Raw genomic sequence first — 19,586 nt, 5'->3', positions numbered from 1 at the left:
GAATCAAATGTTGTCCGGCATGTCATTAGTTTATCGATGCTTCATCCGAATCTTCAGCGCATCGTCCTCTCTTACGGCCTATTGCCCAATCGGCCAATTGACCTCCGCAACTTCAATTTCCTTAGCATAATTTTCGCTCTTCTTAGCCCGATGCCAAAACTCATGGCCCGAAGCCTTCTACCAATACATCGACTGATCCTTCGGCGCGACGTCTAATCTTCTAACATGTTTTTCTCTAGCCCAATATGATTCTTCCTGCTTTAATTGTCTCTCCTCGACCGAAGCTTCCTACATCACTCAAAATGTAGATCAAATCATAAACACTATTAATTGATTTCATCATCAAAATTCGAGATTCAACAAGAGCAAGTTGCTAACTACGCATTGATGGCATATGGCGATGAGGTAAGTAACTCGATCGAAGCTTATTTATCTTTTGATGAATTATTAAGTGCTTCTTATGATTTATTTGATGAATGTAGATTAGTTAGTAAAAAGTATAAACTATTGAAAAAAGAGCATTCTTCTCTTGTTAGTGATTTTGATATATTAAAAATTGAGCGTGATGATAGTTTAGCTCCTTGCATAAAATGTGATGAAATAGAAACACTTATAAAGGAGAATTTACAACTACATGAAACCTTAGAAAATTTTGAAATAGATAGAAAATTCTTAAATATGATCATTGCAAGTAAGAATCATGTTCATAGAAGAGATAGAATCGGCTTTCTGAGTAATACTCATAAAAATCCAACTATCTTTGTTAAATGCCCAACTTTGCATGTTTCACCCCGAAACAAATACAACTTTTGTTTCAAATTTGGACATGTTGCTTATAAATGTCTTTTTAAGAGATATAGTCTACACAAATTGATTTAGGTTCCTAAAAGAATCGTAAAAGACTCCATACAAAATGATAAGTTGAGTCAATCGATTTTTGAGGCACCCAAGGTCAAATTGGAACCTAAAAACCACCCTTTTTTGTAGAAATGTCTATCATCACAAGCTAGAAGCAAGAGATGATACCTTGATAGTGGATGTTAAAGACACATGACTGGAGATCCATCTCAATTCTCTAAGCTCACTAGCCTAGACGAAGGGTATGTCACCTTCGGAGACAATAACAAGGGTAAAATCATTGGCAAATGAACCATATATAAAAAATATAACTTTTTGATTAAAGATATATTATTGGTTGATGGCTTAAAGCATAATCTTTTGAGCATTGCTCAATTATATGATAAAGGATATGTGATTATATTTGAATCCAATGCTTACATTATTGAACAACCACACAAACACCTCTATGATTGTCCTAAAACAAAATAATATATACACTATTGACATTGATGATCTTTATAATAAAATATATTTTCGGTTTTGAATGATGATGCTTGGCTTTGGCATAGGAGATTAGGTCATGATAGTATGAAACTAATCTATCAAATCTCATCCAAAGGACTTGTAAGAGGTATTCCTAACATTACGTTTGTTAAAGATAATATGTGTGATGCATGTCAACTAGAAAAACAAATAAAATGTAGTTTCAAACCAAAGAATCAAATAAGCACCTCTAGACCATTGTAATTGATCTATATGGATTTGTTTATATTAATTGATACATCAAGCCTAGGAGGTAGCAAATACGCCTTTGTAATTGTGGACAATTATAGTAGATATACTTGAATATACTTCTTGGTACACAAAAGCGATTACTTTAGGTATTTTTCTAAGTTTTATAAACTTGTTTAAAATGAAAAAGGTGTTATGATTTCATCAATTCGGAGTGATAGCGAGTTTCGAAATTGTGATTTCTAAAATTTTTGTGAAACTAATGGATACAACCATAATTTCTCTACTCCGAGAAATCCTCAACAAAATAGAATAGTAGAAAGAAAAAATAAAAATTTATAAGAAATGACAAGAACCATGTTGAATGAACATAGCCTATCCAAATATTTTTGGGCCAAAGCTATTAATATGATATGCTATGTCATGAATAGGATTCTAGTAAGACCATTACTTTCTAAAACTCCTTATGAATTGTAGAATGACAAAAAACCCAATGTTTCGTACTTTAAAGTTTTTAGTTGTAAATGTTTTATCTTGAATGAAAAAGATGTCTTAGGAAAGTTTGATGCAAAATCCAATGAAGATATTTTTCTTGGTTATTCTTCTATTTCAAAAGTCTTTTATGTCTTTAATAAAAGAAGCTTGGTCATAGAAGAGTCTATTTATGTTGTCTTTAATAAAGTCTTTAAATTTAAGAAAAATGAGTTTGATGATGATCTTAATTTTGATACTTTAAATTTAAATGAACCCCCTCCTCCAATTAGCAACTTGGATACATATTCTTCTGAAACATCCTTACCTAAGGAATGGAAGTATATAGATGCTCATCCTAAGGAGCTAATCATAGGAGACACATCAAAAGGGGTTCAAACTCGTTATTCTCTTAAAAAATTTTGTGCCAATATTGCTTTTCTTTCTCAAATTGAACCTAAATGGATTGACGAGGCCTTGAAAAATGATTTATAGGTTATCGCAAGGCAAGAAGAGTTGAAACAATTTGAGAGAAATGAGGTATGGGAGCTTGTTCCGAGACCTAGTTACCATTTAGTTATTAGTATTAAATGGGTCTTTAGAAACAAGAAAGATAAATTTGGTAGCATGGTTAAAAATAAGGCTAGACTAGTGGCCAAGGGTTTTAACCAAGAAAAAGGTATCGGTTATGAAGAAACCTTCGCTCCTATGGTAAGATTAGAAGCTATAAGGATGCTCGCTCCTTGCCTATGCTAGTAGTAATAATTTTAAGTTATTTCAAATGGATGTCAAAATTGTTTTTCTTAATAGTTTTATTTCCGAAGAAGTTTATATTGAACAACCTCCCAAATTTGAGAATGATGATTTTTCAAATCATGTGTTTAAGTTGACTAAAGCTCTCTATAGATTAAAACAAGCCCTAAGGCTTAGTATGATAGGCTCAGTTCTTTCTTTATTCAAAATAATTTTATGAAAGGCAAGGTCGATACTATATTGTTTATTAAATATTTTAAAAATAATTTTTTTATTATCCAAATTTATGTTGATGATATTATTTTTGGTTCTTCATGTGAATCGTTTGCAAAAAGTATGAGTCAAAAGTTTAAAATGAGCTTAATGGGCGAATTAACCTTTTTTTTAGGATTATAAATCAAGAAATTAAGTAATAAATTTTTTCTTAGTCAAACCAAATATACATTAGATTTGCTCAAATGATTCAAGATGGATAGTACTAAAGTTATTAATGCACTAATGAACACTTCCACAAAATTAGATATGGACACTAATGAAGAATGTTTTAATTAGAAAACCTATAGGGCTATGTTAGGTAGTTTACTGTACCTTACGACAACAAGACCGGATATCATGTTTAGTATTGGATTATGTGCTAGGTTTCAATCTAACCCGATGCAATCTCACTTAAAAGCTATTAAAAGAATTTTTAGATACCTAAAATGAACTCCTAAACTAAGATTATGATATCCAAAATCTAAAAACTTTGAATTACTTAATTATGTCGATGCCGATTTTGCTAGCTGCCAAATAAATAGAAAAAACATATCCGAAACATGTCAACTTTTAGGACATACACTTGTCTCTTGGTCTTCCAAGAAACAAAACTCGGTTGCATTATCTACAACCGAAGCTGAGTATATAGCAGTAAGTGCATGCTGTGCTCAAGTTATATAGATGAAAAATACTTTAGAGGATTATGAAATTCACCTGAAAAACATACCTATAAAATGTGATAACACTAGTGCAATATGCTTAACAAAAAATCATATTCAACACTCTAGAACTAAACATATTGATATTATGCATCATTTTATAAGAGAGCATGTTAATAACCATGACATATCTCTAGAATTTATTAATATAAAACATCAATTAGCTGATATTTTTATAAAACCTTAGAATAATTTGATTTTATAAGAAGAGAATTAGATATGTTAAATCTTTTTGATACATGAGTTCTTCTTTAAATTGTTCTCTTTGGATTTTCTAAATTAAGTCCTCTTTTTCGAGATCATTTACTATTATTTCTTCACTTGAGAAAAGATTTGATTCATGGATATATGGTATGTTTGATAAGTCATATGAATTTTTTCTTATGAATTTTCTCCTCTTACGAAAGTAGAACTTCAATAACTTGTTATAATGTTTGCACCACATAATGATAAAGATCTTGCTTAATGTTTGCACCGCATCTCAAAAATAAACTGCTAGAAAACTAAAAGCAAGACAGAGCATCGACGGTGGCATCATTGGATTAGCGATAGCACTATCAATGCTCACTGCTTGTACATGATAGCACCGCCCAACTAGCGGTACCACCACCTGCAACTTGCCCTATATAAACACAAGTTAGGGCTGGTTGTAGAACCAACCCCAACTCACTCTATACCTCTCTAAACAGCCCCATAGCCATACTTTATTTTACTCTCCCTCTAAGTAACTCAAGAGAACCCTCATCCTTTACAAAATCGAGGATCAATCTCAAACCAAATTATTTCTCTCATTGCATTACTTGTTCTTGCATCTTATTTGTTCTTGATAAATGAGTCTCCATGACTTCTAGAAGATCCTCAAGAGACAAAGGGAAGAGGAGATTAGATGAAACCTATGATTCCCTACTCTTTGATTCTCCTCAACATGCCCTTAAATTCCTAACCATTGAGTCTAGAAATATTCATAAGGGTAAATATATAGATCTAGAGGAATTGAGTAATTTGGAACCAATTCAATGATGTAAGGCTATGCCCAAAGCATTTTATCATGCATGAAGTGATAAAATTATGCATTTAATACCTTGATGACTTGAAACTATGATGATGCAAAATGCATGAAAATTTGAATTAAAATCGATTAAAGCTTGAATCCAGGGTTGTGAATTAGTTTGTATTTTCTCAAGTATAGCATATAGATAGGGGGAGTTAAGGTTAACTCTGTCATCAATTGGTTATCATCATAAAAAAGGGGGAGATTATTGAATCTCAAATTTTGATGATGAAATCAATTAGTAAATTCTAAGTATTATAGGATTAACTACGATAGCAATGAAGGTATAAAGTAAGATGTTGGGCTAAAGTCAAATATCATACTATACATCGAAGATTCGGACTATGTGCTAGTGGTTCATCGAAAGCTTGCTGAGAGTTCGTTAGGAGCTCATCGAGAGTTCATTGGGAGTTCACTGAGAGTTCATCGAGAGTCCGCTGAGAGTTCACCAGAAGTTCGCCAAGAAGTTCATCGGAAGGTCGCTGAGAAGTTTGCTGGAAGCTCACAAAGAAGTTTGCTAGAAGTTCACCAAGAAGTTCGCTGGAAGAACAATTGACATACCGAACCAAGATTACTTAGTTATATGTCTTAATTATCATAGTTAGACTATAAGTTGAGTTAGGATTATGAGGTAATCCCACTAACTCAGTTAGGAGCCAATTGGGCCCTTAACAAGACTGAATTGGGCCGATTGAATAGCTCATTCAACACCTGAAGTCACGGCCGATAGTGGCACTACTTAAGACTCGGTCTCTCAAGTGGTCCGAGTGATGGTACCATCGGTAGTTAATGCTGCCAGGCGGTGGTACCGCTAAAGCTCAGTCTTCGAGCTCTATCAAGCGGTGGTACCACCTAGACTGAGTGGTGGTACCGCCTAGACTGAGCGGTGGTACCGCCCAATGTCAGTCTATAGACAGTGGTACCGCCAGTACCCTAGAAATCTAGGATGAGACATTTTTTAGCTCTGATTTTGAAACCATTATGGCATATAAATACCCCACCCTTTTTTGCATGAAAGGGCACAAAAGTGTGAATAATATCTTGAAGTCTTGGGGTGTTAAAAGTGTTATAAAATTGCTAAGAGTCCTCCTCCTTTTCTAAGTCTTGTGATCATTTAAGAGAGGTGTGAGGTTTGTAAGGGTTGTCTCCTCATAAAAAGGAGAAAGTTATATAAAGAGAGTGGTTAGTCTTCGCCCATTGAAGGAAGACCATTAGTGGATGCTAGTGACCTCGACGGAGGAGAAATCAGAAGTAGATGTAGGTCACAACGACCGAACTACTATAAATTCTGGTGTGCTCATTTCCATTTTACTTTTTATTACTATTATTTTTTTCTAAGTTAATTGCTAGTTCATTTACTCTAAAGTCAAATACTTTCTGAGATTGATTTTCAATGAATGAATATCTTACAAAACCGATGATTTTTTTGCGACACTAATTTACACCCAACCCGCCCCCCCACCCACTGCCCCCCGCCCCCCTTAGTGTCGCTCTTGATCCTAATACTAAGATGTTCAGAGATGTGGAGAGACATGTAAAGCAATGTCAAGTGTGTCGTTTGGCAAAATCAAGAAGTCCAAATTTTGGTTTGTACACTCTATTACTAGTGCCAAATGTGCGATGAGAGTCTTGATTTCGTTTTGGGGCTATCAAGAACTCAAAGGAACAAGGATTCTATCATGGTTGGTTGTTATTGATAGATTTTAAAAAATATCTCACTTTGTTCCCTGCAATAAATCGAATGATGTATCTCATATTGCTGATTTATATTTTATAGAGATTATTAAATTATATGGTATTCCAAGAAGTATGGTGTTTGATTGAGATTCAAAATTTATTAGTCATTTTTGGAGAACTCTTTGGAGGAAGTTGGGTGTTTCTTTGAATTTCAGCAGCTCGCATCATCCATAAATCGATGGGCAAACTGAAGTAATGAATAGAAGCTTAGGATTGAGTTTGCCTACAATCGTTCCATACATCATAGCATTGGTAAGAGTTCTTTTGAGGTTGTTTATGATGTTAATCCTACTAGCCCTTTAGACTTGGTCTCTCATTCGATAACTAAGTAATTTAGTGGAGATGTTGATGAGAGAGTTAAACAAATAAAGAAGTTATATGAGGGTGTTAAAGCGACTATCGAAAAGTAAAATAAGAGATACATGCAAGCTGCTAATAAACATAGAAAATATGTAGAGTTTAATGTAGGTGATTTAGTTTGGATTTATATGAGGAATGAGAGGTTTCCACCGGGCATATTTGAAAAATTGAAACCAAAGGTTGATGGTCCATTCAATGTACTTAAAAGAATTGATAAAAATACTTATAAGATCAAGCTACTTGAAGATTATGAAGTGTCCCCAACATTTAATTTGGCTGATTTAAGTCTTTTTCATAATCATGTTGATAAAACAAATAAGGATTTGGGACAAGTCTTTTACAACAAGGGGAGATTGACACGGGAGTACCTAATTTGCTACAACCTACTCAGATGGACCTTGTTGATACTATGGTATTTTTTTCAGCCCACAATGTTGCCTCATAGTTTTCAACTCAACCCACTCAAATATGATAGCTCATTAGCATATTCCTTAGATAAAATTATAATTGTTTCAATGTACTTTTCTTCATGACTAAGGAATGCATTAAAGAAGTTGGTTATTAGTTGTAAAACACTTAATTTCGAAATTTCCTATGCATTAAGAGTTGTTTCATGTACTAATACTTATTTTGGTGTTTAGGAGTTAGAAGAGGTTTTTAAAAATTAATAATATTAACAGAAGTTCTCTTGGAGTGCTCTCTTACTCTTGGATGCATCCTTGGGTGGTGAATCTTTTATTTTTAGTTCTGTATCCTTATTTATTATTCTTGGGTGGTGATCTTTTTGTATCTTTTGTGATTTTAAATTTACTGGTGAGCTATTTTTCGATCTTATTGAAGTATTATTATGAGTTCATTCATTTTTTATCTGAAAAATTTATTCTAATAAATGCAATTGTACTATTGATTTTTCTGTCAAAATCTATTACGCTTTACCCACCTCTTTCAAAGTTTCACCAACCAACCTCCAAAGTCTAAAGCCAAATTCAATCCTTGAATCCAAATTCATCTCTAGTGATAGACAAAGATCAGCAGGATAATTGGAAGGACCCTTATTGAGAATGACAACCACATCACCCAGTTCCTATACCAAAACTAAAAAACCTTCCTTTTAAACACGTATGTATATGGACTTTTTTTCCTAGGAAAGGCTCGCATTTGATTTTTTTATTGAAATCACTTTTACTTTTTCCCGTTGGTGCTCTCATTTTTTTTTTTATATTTCAAAAAATACTCCTAAGAAGACCCGATATGTAACAACAGACCGATGCATAAGATGAATCGATATATTGCTACACTAGTTATAGTTGCGGTATATTTTAATAGGATTATGATATTTTTGATACCTTTATAAAAACACTATAAGGGGATCAAATACAAACCAACTTACCAACCTTGATTGTGCTTGAGACATGAATGTATAAGAAAATTATTTATCATATTCTTGAATAACATTAAATATTTTTTGTACATACTAAAAATATTATATCTCTATTAAAAAAAATATTATTAGCTTAGCTACGGACCAAAATAATGCAAAGACAAGAGTCATCTTATGCACGAATCGAATGCAAAGGCGAAAGTTTTTTAAGTTGTCCAGTTAGAAACATTTGAGGGACACCAGAAAGATGGGGCACCAATGACCAATCAGAAATACTGCTTTTTTATTTCAAAATCTCTCTCTCTCTCTCTCATATATATATATATATATATATATATATATATATATATATATATATATATATATATATAGAGAGAGAGAGAGAGAGAGAGAGAGAGAGAGAGAACAAAAGCAAACAAGCACTTGATTCGAGGACTATATTCTTGTGCAATAAAATACTGTTACACAGGCAACGCATGCTTATATTGAATGACAATTTACAGTAACTAGTAGCGTGTTGTGTTGCACCATCAATGTGATGGTGCGAGGAACTTAAAAGAGTACACACAAACTGATGGCTTTAGCTTGTGACATTCAAGTAATCCGACAAAGATCTGAAGAAAGAAAAATCAAAATTTTAATGAACTAGTAGTACAACACTTAATGCAGTTTTATATCTGGATGTCGATCCTGGAACGCCAATGCTACATCTAGTTCTGCTATGTCCTGTCTCCGTTTGAATCCTCTAGTGTAGAATTGTGACAGGTGCAGGTTGCCGATCTAGAAATCAATGGCAAATAGGCAAGTAATTTTTAACAGAATCATGATAACTTGAAACAAGGATCTGAGCAATTATTTCGGAATTGAGCTCCTCCAAATTAAGTACCTTCTGAGTGGATTAAGACCCGACAAGACCTTTGTGACGAGCATAAGCAATAATGAAAATGAACAGGAAGCCACTAACTAGTCCAGAGATACCGACCACCTGTGGAGCAAACAGATACAGATTACACCATGTATCAGCAATGATGTACATTGCTCATAGAAGCCTTTGGTTCACTAGTCAACTTACCCATTTGAATACATATCCATGGTTGTCATTCCACGAATATGGTATGTTCATCCCAAATATCCCAGCAACTAGTGCATAAAGTGAAAGGCAAACTGTGCCAGAACTCAAGAAAAGCTCTAGCTACAACAGCACATAGGAAAAGATAATCAGCAAATAACAAAGAAATCAAATATGAGGAATCAGAGGAAAATCAGGAGTTCCTGCCCCAGACAACAAACAAACATATTTGAACTTTTCTTAGTTTCAAAAAAGGAAACGTAGTTGAAGAAATCTTGAGAGCAGTGTTACCTGAATAAGTTGGTTTCTGTGGTTGTCAAGCTGCCAGGACAAAATTCTGGTTTAAGACATTACACTCATAATCCCTCTACACCAATTTCTTTATGTCAATTGATCTAATAAAGTGAAGAGGGAATACCTGGATATTGATATAGTCTTCTGTATCATCAATATATTCACGTAGCTGAAAGAAAGTTTAAGTTGTCTCAATAACTGGGCAAAGTGATATGATCTCTGTTACTACCTAATTTACAATTATAAACATAATATACACAGTCTGATACAACACAGAAAAGATAGTGACATCTGCAAACGTACACACCCAAAAAGGTCACATTTTCAACTAGATGACACCCAAGAAAGCTACAACTTTGTCCTCTTTTTGCATTTACATTGGAAACATGGAGAGGGCATTTAGATAAGCATTAGAGATGGAAGTCAATGCACTAGAAATACTTTCCCTAATTCCTGGTTTACTAATTTAAAAGAGAAATTGCAGCACATGGAAAACTGCCTGTTAGCTTCATCATAAAGAATCATTCATTCACCAACACAAGAAATGGCAGATTATAGAAAAAAAAGCATAGAAATGCTGACCAAAATGAAAATTAAAAATTGAAAAGTATCAGAGGAATCATTAAAAAATATCCACTATAGTTGCCTTAAGTATCTGTTTGAGTTTCTCTTTTGACATAGTAAAAAAATCAATTGCAATGTCAAAACTAGTTTATGTCATTCTTGATCTCAAACACATATTTGCTCCTGTGAAAGGACACTCTAATTCAATTCTTCTAGATATAATGATTCAAATAGAATACAGGTTTCCATGGTCTTCCACTTCTTTCACCAAAACAGGTTAGATTAAACTTAACTAAGTGCCACTGGATTATCACAGTACATGATCAGACAGTTCCAAATTCTCCCTCTATCCTATGCAACTCCTGCAAGTCCACCAGCATATAAACTTTTTCTATCATAATTTCCATCTCAATATCCCAAATTCTTTTCCACTTGGATCTTGCTTCAGCAGTTTCCCTTATTAAAAGATTTAGCATTCTATCATCAACTTTCGGAAAAAAAAAATAATTTACGTAACATAAACTTAAACAACATAATCAAATTTTAACATATAACACAAAGCATTTGAGAAAATAGGGAGGAGTTAAAGCAAGAAACCATTGTATAGTTTTGTGGTTGAAATAATCATTGGCATTTATGTTTGCTACTGATTTTCTTTTGGAACTATAGCTTAATGAGTTATTGATACAATAGCTCATAATGTGTGAATACTTTTGTTTTTTCTTTTGTGGATTTATGGTTATATGATTCACCATACTAGCATTTTGCATCCCAGTACTATTAGTTACTTAATTTGCACATTATTTACAATAATAAGATAAATGCTGAAAGAAAATTACACGGGAATGACATGTCCTGACCATTTCTTTTTATTTTGAAGGAATCCAAATAAGTTGAAATAATCAGACACTGACTCTATTCATAGAATTATAAAGACTTACAGTAGCCAACTTGTTCAAAGTGCCATCAATTTGCATGAAGTATGCCTGTGTAGTTTAAGAAAGTCCTTAAAATTAGAAATTGATATGCAGGTAAATATTTATCTATCTTCTTTTTTCCTCTTAGAAGATTAAGAATCATGAATAAAGAGAAAAGTTGTTCTATGACCTCGAGTAACATTTCTAGCTCCTCAACGTCATTCTCATTTCCATGTATAGTTGCTGCACTTGCCCTGCTTGCTCTGGATATCTTTGAACCGATTGTTGGAGAACCAGGGAGCCAGTTAGGCACACCAGAACCACTGACAGGAGAGGATGATCCAGCCAGTTTTCTTGTCAAATAAAGATCTGCCATGTCATCGTCATCATCCAGTAATTGTTCAAGCTCATCCCTTACCTGGTGAACACACTGAATTTTGTGATTGCTGAAATAGGCAAGAAAGTTTACCAATTGCAATTTAGGTCCTTACATAGAAAGCATGAGCCACCACAAGTTTACATTCTAACCACGTTGTATGCCTGAATTATGTTAGATAGCAAAAATAAAGAAAGATTAATGTTCAGACCAACTTTTAGATTTTTCAAATCAATTTCATGGTATTCTCACCATTTCATTCACAGACAATGATGCTATATACAAAATTTGAAAAGCTATGTAGTTTGAGCTAAAAGAAAAGAAACAGGACATTAGCTCAACAAAAATAGATAACCCATTCATGGACCAAATTGATAGTACATTTTGGCTTCAATGTCAAAACAGAAGGATAATGCAGGATTCTGTAGATGACAAATAAATATTCAGGATAGATAATCGCCACTGAATCATGAACTAATTAATTAATTGTCATCTGTACATACAATTTCCCAATGTTATCTGTATATAAAATTTCCCCAATGCTGTTTCCTAGTTTATTGCCTAGATTTATTCATATTGGCAAGGAGTTAGACATTGTTAACACTATGTATGGGATCTTTCTGGTACAAATACAAAGTGGTTATATGTTCTATGGTTATTTTTGCAAAAGGTTATGACAAAAGGGGTAACATGATGAAGTTACCACTTCGAATTGAATTTGTGGCTATTCTCTACTCTCAAGAACAAGTAATAATCCTAGTCCTTGCCCTTGATGTGACCAATGGGAAAACAGCCTTCACCCGGTGAATCACATGTTGTGACTGAAATCAAAGATGGAGCTTATCAGAGGACTGCACACTGGAGCGAGGTAGTACTTTGCTTATATTAATTGTATGTCATTTTCCGTTTTCTTTTCAATATGACGATGGATAGATCTAATATATAGCAATTTTTTTTTCTTTTACCTGTTTATATATTATTTTATCTTGTGTGTGCACCATGCTGAGGCACAACTTAATATGGCATATACAGTTACGGCAACCACTGAACACCCTCCACAACACCAGAACAAAAAAATCTGAAAAGGAGTTTCTAATACAAATGAAGGTGACTTGTGATCCACAAATCTGCATATTTCTCAAGCATCAATAATCTAATATTTGATATATTGAGCAGCATATTAACTGCATATTTTTACTAATGGTATATTGACTGCAGCAGCCTGTTGAGTCCACAATAAAAATATATATTAACTGACAAACAAAACATAAACAAATAATAAAAGGGGACATATTAAATATTAAAAGGCAAGACACACCTTTTGGACACGAGCGGTCAACCTAGTCATGGCACTCTTCAACTTGCGCACACGATCCAAGTTACGACTGCTGATCTGCACAATGTAATTACAATCACCAAACAATTAAAGGGACGAAAAAAAGAAGAAAAAGCATAAATTAGTACAATGCAGAAGAGTGCTTTTTTTTGTCCTCCACACATTAGAAAAAATAACACTTCTGTGCAAACAGCATTCTCTACCACTGTGCTAGAAGAAATAATTAGAATGTACCAGTAGAAATAGACAGTTTGATAAGCATGAAAGGATAAATCATATACCTTCACAACCAAATAAGAACAAAAAAGAAGCAATAATGTGTGTTATTTAGATAAGATTTTATGAACCCTTTGATTTTGTTCTTTAGATAATTTTCATATCTTGATGACCACAGGGTATGACTGTTGGTTTCAAGTATAACAACTGAGACAACCACCATGCTCCATCAGCACATTTCTATTCAAAATTTTGACCTTAGATAAAAAATCCTAATTCCTATTTTACACCCTCTTAGCAAGCATATAGATATGCGCATACATATCTAGAACTTAATAGACACAATAAACTTCACTAATAGTTCCTTTAGCTTCTTGTTTGCTAATTTTCTATCACTTGACCATCATACTAGTCCTATATTAAAAGCTCAAGTTTAATCTCCTCTATAATAATTGCATTTTGAAGTACTGTCATTCACATTCATGATAACTTCTTTATTATCTTTCAATTACATTACCATTGCCACATAGAACAAGTGTTATCTTCTTCTGTGTTCCATATTTCTTTGGTTTTATTCCTGAATTCTATTATCTTTTTACCTTTTGAATCTGAATGTTACTTCTAGGACTTCTTTCTACTCGTTTGTCTTGCAACTTCCTCACACAGACATCTAACCCTTTAATATGAGTGATATAATTGATTTCTTATCTTGGTATGACTTCACAATCTTCACATGCTTAATTCAGAAGGAATTTTTTTTTTTATATTAAATTTCTGAAATAATTACCATCATCAAATTTGCATTTTTCTGTATTCTTGAATAATTTTCTGTTACAATATTATTGCAGTAGCTATAATCTAAAGCTAAAAACTTGGAACACCTCTTCTCCACCACAAATAAGAGAAGTGCATTAAGAGGGAAATAGCCAATAATGTCTAAGATTTAGTGTGAAAGTATCAAAATTGACATAATAATCCACAATCAACTATATCATCCTCAGAAAAGAGAGAAACATAGCATTAAAGCCTATCTATCATATGAGAAAGAAACAACAAAACCTGGCTGATGAAAACCAGATGTTTACAACAAGAAAAAAATGATGATGTGAACATGAGGGTAAAAAGGAACAAAATATATTTATTCACATAATGGAGACTAAAATATCAACTCAAGGGGCAGCTAACTTATGGGATTGTTAAAGAAATAGAAGAACGTTAGATGAATTTGTGTTTATACTTTATAGGACCACTCACCCTAACATGGAGTGGACCTTTTTAGTGCAGAAGGTCTGGATAAGAAGCACAGGGCACATGACTGGTATGACTAAACATGCAAGTAGATGAACATTCTTGTCTAATGCAAGAAATCATTAGCAATAAACAAAATCCACAGGCTTCTCTTGAATTTGGTCAATAAACAAAATAGTTGATATCACCTACTTTGCCGGTTTATATAAGCCAATATGTCAAATGCCTCTTTATACAGCTTGCAATATGCCAGTTCCATATGTATTCAGTAGATAGCCTAGTAAAACATGTGATTTACCAGTTGATGTGGCACAGAAGGATATCTTTAATTTTCAGTTATTTACTGATATAGAATTTAAACCATTGCAGTGAGGATATTGATGAAGAGGAAGTCTGGCATTACCTTGGAAGTCAGCTCATCTAAGGCAGGGTAAGCAGCAGTCTCTAGTTCAGTAGTGCGTGCATCAAGGTAGCTGCAAATAGCTTCTAAAGCAACTTCCAGGGCTCGAAACTCAAAGGGAGATTCTACAAATGACTCTAAATTCTTTAGGGAGATGTATCAATAGTAACTATAAATACACCAGAAAAATCATTATTTTCTGTAGTAATTAACAAAAGATGTACCAAGTGCAATAGGAGACAAAATTAACCATAATAGAGGATGGAATATGGCATACAGTTTCAAGTGTTAACTGCAACTGTACAATTTTAAAATCAATAACTGCAACCATGTTTTACATTTTACATTTTTCACAAAGTGATTGACCCACCCAATAAAATTGATGGTTAAGTGTCTCCAATATAGTGTATAGGCAACACATAAGTAGATTTTCAGAAGCATGTCTTTCTCAATTATAAGTATCATATTAAGGAAACTGCACATTGTTTCAGATTTTTTATTGATCTGCAGAGATGGAATGATGAGTATATTGAACAAAAGATTTGTTTATGACACATGTCATACAATAAAGGATTTGTTGGTTATGATTTCATATTTCTGAAACCAATACCAGCTATATATATTCTCCAAGTGTCCATCCAGAATAGGAAAATAGGTAGAGGTCGAAGATGAGTTAATTACTGATATAGCTCAATAACAGAAAAGTTGAGAGTAATTTGCAAGCAAGCAGAAATCCAGAAGGTAAAGAAGAAGAATAAAGAGTCGTAAGCGTAAATTGATAAAATCAATAATAGAGAACATGAGACCCATGTAATCCAACAGGATATAAAAAGCACAGTTCATACATTGTCCCATAAAGTGGCTACAAATCAGTCTATCTATGCCTTGAGCAAAAATTCATTTTCTGGATTGCCTCAGTATGACAATATACATTCTGTCTTGCTCTAGTCACATGCTTATGCACATGCCCAGTATTATGTATAGGCATGGCATATGGCACATGCCCAGTATTATGATCAACACAGTTCATTAGGATTCAATTCTATTTTCCTTTTTTTTTTAGCAAAGGGTAAGTGGAGAAGATGAAATTTGATCTAAGGACTTTGATGTCAACAATCAATGTCTTTACTAGCTATGCTACCTAACATCTTCTAGAATATGTTGGATGAGGTTTCAAACCCTTAGCCTCTGAAAGTGGGTCTAGTATGCCACCACCATCTGAAAGTGGGTCTAGTATGCCACCACCAGATCAATATTTTAGGTATGGTACTATGATTCCAAAAAGTTATTATCATAAGAACTGGAAGAGTGATTCCTAGACGGCAGATGCCACATTGGGGTTACATGTCCCATAGCACACTGATTCCTAAAGTGATTCCAAAAAATTATTATCATTCTCATAGCACACTGATCTTGAATATAACAAGAAACTAGTCAACTTAGGGTTCAGACTATCTAATAACCAAATGATCAGATTGTATGAGTAACACCAAGCTTTGATCTTTATCAAATTCATATTATAGTTGTACATCAACAAATACACTTTTTCCATATTGATCATTAGAAAGGTTTGCAATACCGTACCATACCACTCGGTACGGGTGGTACGTACCAGTCCTCTATGTGTCAATACATCGGTACACCTTAGTGTACTATGTGTTGGTACGCTCGGTATGTACCATAACAACAGTTGATCGGTACATCAATACAGTACAGTACGGTATTCAAAAACTTGCATTAGATAATGATATTGGTGAAGTCCCATCAAATGACCAATTACACTCATTAAATGGGATCATCCAATTAAGCAATTGCCAATTAATATGGTAAAAATGTAAACAGAGACAGTATGAAAAGATTTCGTTCACATGGGCCCATAACTTAGTTTTGACTCTGTATTATAATGCACTAACAAGTAGCAAACTGAAAGTCAGTTGAAAAACTTAGCAAAAGTAAATATAGCATACCATCTTCTTCAACACCATCTAGGTCATGCTGACCATTTATGTTCTCTCTCCCTTCACCATGTGCTTGGTTGATAACATTGTCTGATCGTAGTCGTCTACGAAGCTCTTCCACAATAGGAATAACATTTTCTTCCGTTGGATCCCTAAGCAAAACCTAATCAGGAACACAATTCCCATATTAACATGCCATTACAAAAACCACCCTCAATAACTCAGCACTAGATTAGCAATAGAATCTAACAATTAAAGCTGAAAATCTTGTCCACTAAACATGAGTCAAGCTTTCTTTCTTACTATCACCACACGGAAGCACATGCACAGGCACACAAAAGGCCAAGTTAACCATAAACGCTACAAGTGATCTCTAAAGCTATTAAACTCTGTTTCTTTCCAATTACAAACACACAATTTCAGAACATGACAACAATATCTCCTGTTTTCTACTTCTTCTTTTCATAGGAAAACAATTAATGCTCTTTGTAAGTAGGCATCTCGAAACAACAAAAGAGATGCCACAAACAACAAACTCTGAATTCGCATGGCTTAAATAGGCAAAAATAGAAGGTTTTGCATCAGTGCGTCCTCCACAGCGTTGATTGCTCCAAAAGGAAATTATTAGATAGCGAGTTGATGAGAAGCTAAAGCAAAAGAAAGAGAAACTTTAGCTTTGCATCGTTACCTCGTCCGCGGTGATGATCGCCTTTATATGCTGATTCCCAAAACCAAAAGCAAGAAAAGCACAAGTCAGCCAAAAGAAGGAAAAAAGCCGCCAAATTAATCGAAGCCAAGAACAATTCAACAGAATTCGACAAAGAACTCCCACCTCGAGGTTGAGAACGATGGCCCGCTCCCGTCCCAAGATCGTGGAAGGGTACGAGAGGAGGGGATCCAGGATCCTGAGGTCGCGCGCGTGGATCTGCACCCGGTGCATGATCGCGTACTTGTCGGCGTCCAAGATCGTGCCTTCCCCGCTGGAGTCGAACAGAATCCAGCTCCTCGCAGCCGCCGTCTTCTTCTTGAGCGCGGCCTGCGCGTCCGCGGCCGCCGCCAACGCGTCCCGCGACATCTTCTCCGCCGCCGGAGCGCTCACATCTCCTCCGGTGGCCGGGCGATCCTTTTGGGAGTAGAGCTCCTCTTGCCAATTATGGCAGGAGAGAAGCAATGCAGGAGGCGGTGGAAGAAGCAAATACAAACTTTTTCTATATAGAATCAAAGAACGCCAGTCGATACTTAATAACCTCATGCTTCCAAGGTTTTTTTTTCTACCCACCTTACTATTAGTGCTCCTATTATTTTTAATAATATTTTTTTTTTTGTTTATTTGCTTGTTTTATGTTTTGTGCATGAATAACTATTATTGTTGAATCGTATGCTTAATTGGGATATAAATGTTTTCCACATGGAATTGTCAAAAATATATATAATGTAGGAATCTATTAATTGGAATTTAATTTTAATTATCTGAAAAATGGGTGGTCCACAAAAAAAAAAAAAAAAAAAAAAAAAAAAAAAGAATTGGAAGGGGATAGACTTCTAATGAAACTGATTGAGTGGTGGAATCAGATGCTCAGATCGATTCTGATGTTTTACTCAATTTGGTTGATGATGTTAAAATTAGGATAGATGATCTCTGTATTCGGTTCAACTCTATAAATTTATAATCGAACTATATACAGAATAATATTTTTATTGAAATCAAGAATTCTATTAATGGTATGATAATAATATCAATAACACAAAATCCGATTCAAACTTCAATCTAAAATATTAGATATGGATATTTATATTGGATATCAAGTACAGATCCTACTTCTATTTGTTGATCCAATTGAGTTTGAATACCTTTTAATCAGATGTGAGACGATTTCATACAGAAAATAGTTCAGTACCAAAGTCATGTTATCATTTTTTTTTTTTTTAATGTGAATAGGTTAAAATTCACGTAGACTCTAGCCGGTGTCATTCCTATCCTATTATAAAAATCAACCATATGATGTATTTATTCTATGGTGTATTTTGATCTTTGAATATTGTGTTTGTTGATTTTGATAAGAGGTATAATAATTTGATGCTTCATCAAAAGACAAAAGAAGACAGACAGACTTTCCATAAGCTTTATTGCTGCATTAGATGAATCCAAAGATATCTTTGCCACCGTTTAGACCACAAAGACATACAAGTGCTAAGTTTGCAATGCAGGAGGAGAAGTCACCATTTTCGTTTATTTTAACTTGTGTTCTCAACCTTGTTTCTCACATGAAATTTGATGTTGATGATTTGTTCATGTTGAACTGATGAATGAAGCTGGATCCAAATCAAGGCTTATGCATTCATTTAGTATGTAGATCTAACCACATGGATGAAGTCATACAAGATAAACTATTTCCAAGCAGGTAAAAGAATTCCCAATTGTCACATACACTGCATTATAGAAGCATTATTCATCAGGTTCATATGCCTGTGATATCTTACTTGAGGAACTACTACATCCAAGAAAACTATGGTATTATTTTCATGTGGTTGTACTCTAGTCCTTGTCATCCTCTTTAAATGATGTTTGTGACCATTGAATCGGGAGAGGGCACATTAGGTAACGAGGTGATGCCCTTCCTACAGTAAGTGACAACATCAAGAGAAGATTCCTATTGGGGGGATTGTTATATAATACGCGGTCAACTATTTTTCATCTGCAAAGTTGTACCAAAACCGTCTTTTTTATTTTTTTTAAAGTATCAAATAGGACCCCACATGCGTAACAATCTTTTTATTTTAGTACATTTAGCAAGTTAGGCCACACTTTCTACTTGATGATCTATCAATCCCTTCGTTAAGATGATGGGTGTTAATCTTCCTCTATTAAATCAAGATTAAATATATTTCTAAGAGTTTTGGGATACTGT

General features: G+C 34.1%; 1 protein-coding gene across 4 annotated transcripts; it reads right to left on the bottom strand.

The window, feature by feature from the left end:
- Positions 1-8,760: 8,760 nt before the first annotated feature.
- Positions 8,761-17,944, bottom strand: LOC135584288 (magnesium transporter MRS2-I-like). Of its 4 annotated transcripts, XM_065083412.1 has the most exons (12): positions 17,510-17,944; positions 17,366-17,395; positions 16,687-16,840; positions 14,723-14,844; positions 12,838-12,912; positions 11,334-11,561; positions 11,168-11,212; positions 9,787-9,831; positions 9,660-9,689; positions 9,372-9,491; positions 9,186-9,284; positions 8,761-9,079 (listed from the first exon to the last, which is right to left on the bottom strand). In XM_065083412.1, exons 1-11 carry the CDS (start codon positions 17,927-17,929, stop codon positions 9,198-9,200), a joined length of 1,356 nt encoding a protein of 451 aa, XP_064939484.1. In that variant the 5' UTR covers positions 17,930-17,944; the 3' UTR covers positions 8,761-9,079; positions 9,186-9,197. The 4 variants fall into 4 exon arrangements, with proteins under 4 accessions (XP_064939484.1, XP_064939485.1, XP_064939486.1 ...); XM_065083413.1 differs by lacking the exon at positions 11,168-11,212; XM_065083414.1 differs by lacking the exons at positions 8,761-9,079; positions 9,186-9,284 and having other exon boundaries at positions 9,437-9,491; positions 9,660-9,705.
- Between the last annotated feature and the right edge of the window lie 1,642 nt (positions 17,945-19,586).

This window comes from Musa acuminata, chromosome BXJ1-9, assembly GCF_036884655.1.
Source record: "Musa acuminata AAA Group cultivar baxijiao chromosome BXJ1-9, Cavendish_Baxijiao_AAA, whole genome shotgun sequence".
In the NCBI taxonomy this organism is placed as follows: Eukaryota; Viridiplantae; Streptophyta; class Magnoliopsida; order Zingiberales; family Musaceae; genus Musa; species Musa acuminata.
This window is presented reverse-complemented; position numbering and strand designations above follow the sequence as displayed.

What these genes read in the sequence shown, in the direction of transcription:
- LOC135584288 (XM_065083412.1), bottom strand. Translation starts at nt 17,929, where the DNA reads ATGAGGTTATTAAGTATCGACTGGCGTTCTTTGATTCTATATAGAAAA. An exon ending in CTTTGAACAAGTTGGCTACT is followed by an intron (nt 9,832 to 11,167) that starts GTAAGTCTTTAT and finishes ACTTTCTTTCAG; the next exon opens with CTACGTGAATATATTGATGA. An exon ending in ACAGAAACCAACTTATTCAG is followed by an intron (nt 9,492 to 9,659) that starts GTAACACTGCTC and finishes GTGCTGTTGTAG; the next exon opens with CTAGAGCTTTTCTTGAGTTC.